General features: G+C 32.1%; 1 protein-coding gene across 1 annotated transcript; it reads left to right on the top strand.

Moving 5' to 3' along the window:
- Positions 1 to 1708: 1708 nt before the first annotated feature.
- On the top strand, positions 1709 to 3308 carry LOC125193490 (BES1/BZR1 homolog protein 3-like). The gene is made up of 2 exons (XM_048091285.1): positions 1709 to 2080; positions 2688 to 3308. Exons 1-2 carry the CDS (start codon positions 1865 to 1867, stop codon positions 3159 to 3161), a joined length of 690 nt encoding a protein of 229 aa, XP_047947242.1. The 5' UTR covers positions 1709 to 1864; the 3' UTR covers positions 3162 to 3308.
- The last annotated feature ends 4697 nt before the right edge of the window (positions 3309 to 8005 follow it).

The raw sequence follows: 8005 nt of genomic DNA, 5'->3' as shown, positions 1-8005 counted from the left end.
TTTCCATCCGTTCCATAGTAATAGAATCATTTCTTATTTTAGTAAAAGTCAACACATTTTTCCACACATATTTTACTCTCTCTTACTTTTTTCTATCTTCATCTCTCTATCTTTTTCATTTTCTACTTTATTCTCTCTTTACTTAACTCACCTAACACAATTTTTCTTAATTTTCATGTTAAATAGTTTTGCCTCTATTACTATGGAACAGAAGGAGTACATCTTTAAAAATAGGTAGTGGAAAAGCAAAATAAGAAAAGTAAAAAGAGAGGAAAAAGCAAAATACAATTATAGAATGTTGGGAGTAAAAGCAGATGGATCACATGGTCCACTGCTCTCATTCCATTATTATTAGCTAGTGAGAATAGCTGCAGACCTACTACCCTCCGCTCTCACGTGCCATTCCATTCACTATTTATTTGCTCCGCCGTGGCTCTCCTCCCGCCGGCTGTCGTCGCGTGCACCCAGCGCGGTCCCTCCTTCCACTCGCTTCTGTCTTTTTCCTTGCTCATCATGAGATTCGCTTCAATGACCCAAATGCCCCTTCCCCTATTTTACGGATTTTCGGTGACGAGCATGACACACATTGCAATAGTAGTTCCAAATTTGAAGCATAACAATAATTACCAAAATATATCAATTAAATGCAAACACATGTATACTCGTCAGTAGTATATTGCTAAAAGTTAGTTACTTGTAATAATTTTTGTTTATAAATATGGAGAAACTAGAAAAACCTTTACATAGAAGTCGTTATACGCATAAATATGTTATAAAGAAAAAATTGTTTTAAATGTTGCTTCGAATGTTATAGTTTCTCTTTCTCTACTATATTTTCTTAGAGAAAAAATGGTCATTCTTCGGTTCAAGATTTTTCTTAATTGAAATTAAAATTTCTACATGTATTATTAACTAAGGAACTACACTATAGCGCAATTGATTATCAATATTAAACATGTATTGAATTGAAGATTTGGATACTGTGGGTATGATAATATATTTGTTACACCGTCCGTTCTATATTAATAGAGTCATTTTTTTTTAGAATTTCAAATTAATTGGACCATTTCTACTTTGGCAAAAAATAATTCTCTCTTTTACTTTATTATTTCTTCGTGACTCTTACTTTATTCCTCATTCATTTAAACTTTATGTCGAAAAGAAATGCATCTATTAACAAAGAACAGATAGTGTATGAATTAAGTATGTAACTATATCTTGGATAAAAGTTTCCATTATATAGTATTCAGGTGATGATTTTAGACAAATACTATTCCCTCCGTCCCCGATTAATTGTCACTCTTTAATCGGGCATGAATTTTAAGAAATGTAAAGAAAAGTTGGTTGAAAAAGTTAGTGGAATGTAGAGACTTTTTTTTATATTAGTTTTATAATAAAATGTGTGTATGACCTACTTATAATTTATGATAAAAATAAAGGGTGAGAATTATTGAGGGACGGATCAAAATGGAAAAGAATGATAATTAATCGGAGATGGAGACGGAGGGAGTATTATTTTTATAGATTGTCAAAAGAATATGGTCAATATTACAATTAACTCTTGGTATCGATATTAAAAGTGAAAAATGAATAAAGTAATTTAAAATATGAGGGAGTAGTATTAATGGATATAAACATGAAAGTGGAAAGAGATGTGAATTGAGGAAAGCGGAAAAAAGTGTGCGAGGGGTATTATTGTCATGTAAACAAAATGTGAGTTCAAACAGGTCTCCTACGTTGGTAGCCCACAGCTAATTCTAATTCGTCGTCTCTCAATTACTCCTCCACTGCTTCTTATTTTTCTTCTCTCTAATAGAGTAGATAATTGAGGTGAATCAACCAATTAATTAATTATACACAAAAAATGACTGGGGGGACGCGGACGCCATCCTGGAAAGAGCGGGAGAACAACAAATGCCGAGAGCGGCGGCGGAGGGCCTTGTCAGCAAAGATATTCGCCGGGCTCCGCCTCTACGGGAACTACACGCTCCCCAAGCACTGCGACAACAATGAGGTTCTCAAGGCTCTCTGCCACGAGGCCGGCTGGACTGTCGAGCCCGACGGCACCACCTATCGAAAGGTCATTTTCTCTATCAAATTCATTTTATAATAAATGTTGAATCATCTTGTTAAATTATGTCATTAAAAAATTACGAGAATTATTGTTTTGATGGAGAACATGGGGATTTGGGATCTTATTTTGAAAAGACAGTGCTGCCCCTCGAATCGGCCTAACTCTAATTGCATTGGGTTCTGTTACAAAGATGTTTTACAGCATCATCAATGGTTAGGACTATAAAATAACTATATTGTGGATGTCATAATATCTAATTATGGTTCATGAAAACAAATACACAAAAAGTCCAAAACGTTTGGCGAAATAATGTGGGGCTGAAACCACGTTTCAGATGGATGTCTAGAATTTTATAGGCAGACTATTGTGATATGTTTTCAATTGTACACTGCTAATTTATTATGATTGATTACGATTCCAACCTATTTGCCTTCATATTTTACCCTTTTTTTTCTTCTAATTTATTCTCTTTTATACTACTGTATTATCTTTCACTTAATCTTTAAAATTAATTTTCTTAAATTTCATTTTAAAAAAATGCGTCAAGGGTTTCATTCCATAATTAATTTTGTTTGTATTGAGATGGGATGAAAGAAATGTTTTATACTAACAGGGATGCAAACCTGTGGAGAGCATGGATTTCATGAAGGGTTCCATTTCATCAGATGGCAACTCTCTGATTCCATGGCTCCGAAACCTCTCGTCGTCCGAGCCCCCGTACCACTACATGCGCGGGGGTGGCTCCATCAGCGCTCCCGTGACCCCCCTGAGTCCCGGAACCCCTGCCGACTGGAGCAGCTCGTTCGCTCGCCTGCAGCACCCCATGTCCGTGCCTCCGAGCCCTGGCCGCCAGACGTGGTACCCGAGCGGTACCACTTCTCCAACCTTCAGCCTCGTTTCCTCAAACCCGTTCGGCTCCAGGTCTCTCATGTGCACCCCGGGGACGTGCTCCCCTGCTGACGTCCCCATGCCTCAGTTTGTGTTTGGCGCAACGGATCTCGTGAAGCCGTGGGAAGGAGAGAAGATACACGAAGAGTGCGGCCCGGATGAGCTCGAGCTCACACTCGGGAGCTCGAAACCGAGGTAGATCACCATGACTCGCTGAGAGATTCATGATGAATACATTAAATAGTTATGCTTGAAGTCATGAATAGTCAGTTTATCTTGATTTCTTGATGCTGTGTCGTTGTGATTAATTATACTTCAAATATCAAGGTTTTCTTATTCATCCTAAGCACCTATAACCCACCTCTGTCTTCGATCTCGTCACTACATATAATTGCTTCCTATACATATTGCTTCTTAGTACACCAAGAGATAAAGTTGCTCAACTTTACTTTTATAGATTAAGAAATAAATAATCGAAAAGATCTTGTATCTGGGTTCAACCAGCAAGTCTTCACAATCCTGTTTTAGTGTCATTAAAAATCTAAGATAGGAATAACTTCTTATCGGCACTAGCAGTCGATCATCCACATCTATCTTGGTTTAGAATATTTAATCATACTTCTACAAGTTAGCGACTGAGAGCTTCTGAACATGTTGTGTATCGATCAGTCTATTTTGAAGAAGAATGACTTGTTTGTTCACTTATGTATATGTTCTCAAATTTAGTAAACAATATTCCCTCCGTCCCATGTTACTTGCACATTTCATTTTCAGACTGTCCCAAACTATTTGCACTATTTCTATTTTAGATAAAAACAATGGTATTTAATTAAGATATTAAAGTTAGTCCGTGTTTCCTTTATCAAGTGTTGTCTTATTACACTTAAAATTTTAATTTAAATACACTAATTACTCATGTTCAAATTTACGCAATCAAAATGAAAAATGCGAGTAGCATGAGACGGATGAAGTATTAATAAATGACAAACCGTGTATTCACTCTATCCTGCAATAAGAATTTCTTTTTGTCATTTTAGTCTTTAACATAATAAGAGTTCATTTTTATCATTTTGGTTTGTCCCACACTAAGATTATTCTTTCATTTTTATTATAAAATAGAAGTACACCTCATATTTTATTACTCCATCAATCTCAACTTAAGTTGAGTCGTATTCTTTTTTGGGATGTCCCAACTAAGCTTAGCCATTTCCTTTTTTTGATAAAAAAAAAATAAAAATCCAAGCACTATTACTTTATTTTACCACCTACTTTACTCTCTCTTTATATTTACTACTTTATTCATTTTTTCTACTTTTCAACACAATTTCTTATTCCACGTACCTTAAAGTTTTGACTCAATTTAGTTAGAACACAGTAAATAAATCATACCACTCACATTTTATTAAGTGGAGTATAAAACTATATAAAAGTGAAACCAATGATAATATACTTCCTCCGTCCACTTTTACTATATATGCAAGGTAAACCACACATTCTACTAACTCATTTCACTCATATTTTATTAATTAGTACTCTCTCTATCCCACTACAAGTGAAAAACTTTCCATCTTGGATTGTCTAATCGCATTCGCAAGTGACTGATTTCCTTTTAAGCAAAAAGCAACACATTTCTTTCTCTTACTTTAGTCTCTATTTATATCTCATATTTTTTTTTCTCTCCACTCAACTCAATATATATCATTTTCTTAAACTTTGTACCGAAAGAAATTGATCACTTGCGGCGGGTAGGATATATAAAAATGGGTATCACATTACACTATCTTTTTCCACTCACTTATATTCCCTCCGTCCCATTAAATATGAAACAATTGGTTTTCAGCACGGGATTTTATGTATAATTGTTTTGTAAGTTATTTAAAAGAGAGTAAAGTAAGAGAAATTAAAAGTAGAGATGATATTTTATCTATTTTAGGAAATACTCCATCTGTCCCATTAGAAATGAAACGTTTTCCTTTTTGGTCTGTCCCATTAAAAATGAAACGTTTCTAAAAATGGTAACAATACTCTCTCTACTTTTTCTTCTCTCTTACTTTAATCTCTCTTCACTAACTCACAAAACAACACTATATAAAATCTTGTGCCGAAAAGCAAATGTTGCATATTTAATGGGACGGAGGGAGTACATTTTTAATGAGACAATCCAAAAAGGAAAATATTTCATTTCTAATGGGACATGGGGAGTATTTCTTATACCCAATGCCGAACTCAAATGGGACTCCTATGTCAGACGAATAAAATACTCCTTAAGTATGTGAATAGGAGTCCAATTTCTTTCTGGCACGGATTTTGAGAAATGTTAAGAAAGGTGAGTGAAAAAAAGTTAGTAGAATATGAGTCTTACTTGTATATATTAATTTTAAATGATACATAGTGAAATAAGTTGGTGGAATGTATGACCTTTTTATCATTTGTGATAATTATGAATTTGAGACTCCTATTTGTTAACGGACTAAAATAAAAAACGAGACTCCTATTTGCATACAGTGAGAAATTAATAACTATTTATCACAAATTGGGTTGATAATTATTTAAAGAGTGAACTACAAAAATAGTTCCTGAACTATGCGTTTATCTCGCCAATGAACCCTGGTCTTTTAAAATATCCCCAGACAACCCTGGACTAAGCGTTTATCTCGAAAATGGTTCTTTTTCACTGTTTCGTGACGAAAATACGATTTAGGGGGATTTTGGGGGTTTGGGCAGTTTGGTATTTTAACATTTTAAATCTGATATTATTTCAGTGATGTACTAAATCGATATTATTTCAAAATTATCATTCTTCTTCGAAAGTGAACTTCAAAAATAGTCCCTGGACTATGGGTTTATCTCGAAAATGGTCCCCTGGACTTTAAAAATATCACCAAGTAGTCCCTGGACTAAGGGTTAATATCAAAAACGGTATTTTGAGACGAAAATGTCCTTTTGAGGGGTTTTGAAGGGTTTGGGCAATTTGGTCTTTTTACACTTTTAACATTTTAAATCTGATATTATTTTAGTTATGTACTAAATCTGATATTATTTCAAAATTATCATTCTTCTTCCCTTTTGTCATCCTTCACTTTGTTTCTTTATTTCAATATTAGATTTAATTTTACAAAATTAAATTTTAAATTTCAATTTTTAAATATCAATAAATTTTTTTAATTAAAACTATTAATTCATGGAAACTATAAATATTGATTAAAACTATTAATTTTTGTTATTTAATATAATATTAAGCTGAATTGAAGAAGTACAGAAAAATAATATTAATCATGATGGAAAAATAAGAGCTATTCTATTTAGCCTTCGTTCGGTTGTTATAATTGCTTGTGATTGAATATTATGAAGTCGACTAAAAATTTTGTATAGGAGTATTTTCGTCTCAAAATATCGTTTTTGATATTAACCCTTAGTCCAGGGACTACTGGTGATATTTTTAAAGTCCAGGGACCATTTTCGAGATAAACCCATAGTCCAGGGACCATTTTTGAAGTTCACTCTTCTTCTTCCCTTTTCCCATCCTTCACTTTTTTTCTTTATTTCAATATTAGATTTAATTTTATAAAATTAAATCTTAAATTTTAATTTTTAAACATCAATAATTTTTTTTATTATTAAAATTACTACCTCAGTCCCCCAAATACTGTCACAATTTGACCCGGCAAAAGTTTTAAGAAATGTAATGAAAAGTGAGTTGAAAAAGTTGATGGGATGTGGATCCTACTTTTAAAGTATTAGTTTTATAATAAAATGTGAGTAGGAATGAGTTAGTGGAATATGTGGTACACTATCAAAAATGGTAAAAAGTGAAGTGTGACAAACTTTCAGGGACAAACCGAAATGATAAACTGTAACAAACTTTCAGGGACGAAGGTAGTACTATTAAATAACAAATTAATAGTTTTAATCAATATTTGATAGTGTCTAATATTTAATCAATAAGGTACAACGACGCCTTAGTTTTAATCAATATTTAATAGTTTTAATCATAAATAGATCATATAACACGATTTATTCCAAAATAAATATGCATCTAATGTAAGACTAATATAGTTTTCGTTTATTCATTTGAAAACAATCAAAATTAACTAGAAAATTTCAACAAAAATTCTCTTATATCAAATTTTTAGTCAACTTCATAATATTGCACAAGCAATTATAACAACTGAACGAAGGCTAAATATAATAGCTCTTATGTTTCCATCATGATTAATCTGTACTTCTTCAATTCAATTGAATATTATATTAAATAACAAAAATTAATAGTTTTAATCAATATTTATAGTGTCCATGAAATTTAAAATTTAATTTTATAAAATTAAATCTAATATGAAATAAAAAAAACAAAGTGAAGGATGAAAAAAGGGAAGAAGAAAGATAATTTTGAAATAATATCAGATTTAGTACATTGCTGAAATAATATCAGATTTAAAATGTAAAAACCAAATTGCCAAAACCCCCAAAAGAGTATTTTTGTCACGAAACAGTGAAAAATGATTATTTTCAAGATAAACGCTTAGTGCAGAATTATCTGGAAATATTTTAAAAGTCCAAGGTTTATTAGCGAGATAAATGCATAGTATAGGGACTATTTTTTTAGTTCCCTCTGATTTTAAAATATCAAGTGGCTTGAAGCATATTTTCACAGCTTTGCCACCTAGCCAATTCTAGAAAGTCGTTTCATGAATATTGAAGCGGGCAAGAGGTAGACATAAGGAGAAGGCTCCAAACACATAAGTTGAAGAAGATTCTCAGCTTGAAAAGTAATAGAGTCTACAGGATTAAAATATTTTATAGTAAGTAAATTGGGATTTTAGTTTATGAGTTAATCTAATTTTTAATTTAGTTGTTTATAATTTTTATTCTAATATTGATGTTCGAGAATATATAAAATATTTCCAAGTAAATTTAGATTTTAGTTTATGAGTTCAATTTTTAATTTAGTTGTTTATATTACATCTGTACACAAAATATAGACTAGTCTACTAAAATTAGACCAGTTTTTAAATGGGTTTTTGGATTAAAAAATTATAAACTTTT

Source organism: Salvia hispanica, chromosome 6 (assembly GCF_023119035.1).
Source record: "Salvia hispanica cultivar TCC Black 2014 chromosome 6, UniMelb_Shisp_WGS_1.0, whole genome shotgun sequence".
NCBI lineage: Eukaryota > Viridiplantae > Streptophyta > Magnoliopsida > Lamiales > Lamiaceae > Salvia > Salvia hispanica.
The sequence above is the reverse complement of the archived record's forward strand: the minus strand, read 5'-3'. Positions and strand labels throughout refer to the sequence as shown.

What these genes read in the sequence shown, in the direction of transcription:
- LOC125193490 (XM_048091285.1), top strand. Translation starts at nt 1,865, where the DNA reads ATGACTGGGGGGACGCGGACGCCATCCTGGAAAGAGCGGGAGAACAAC. An exon ending in ACGGCACCACCTATCGAAAG is followed by an intron (nt 2,081 to 2,687) that starts GTCATTTTCTCT and finishes TTATACTAACAG; the next exon opens with GGATGCAAACCTGTGGAGAG.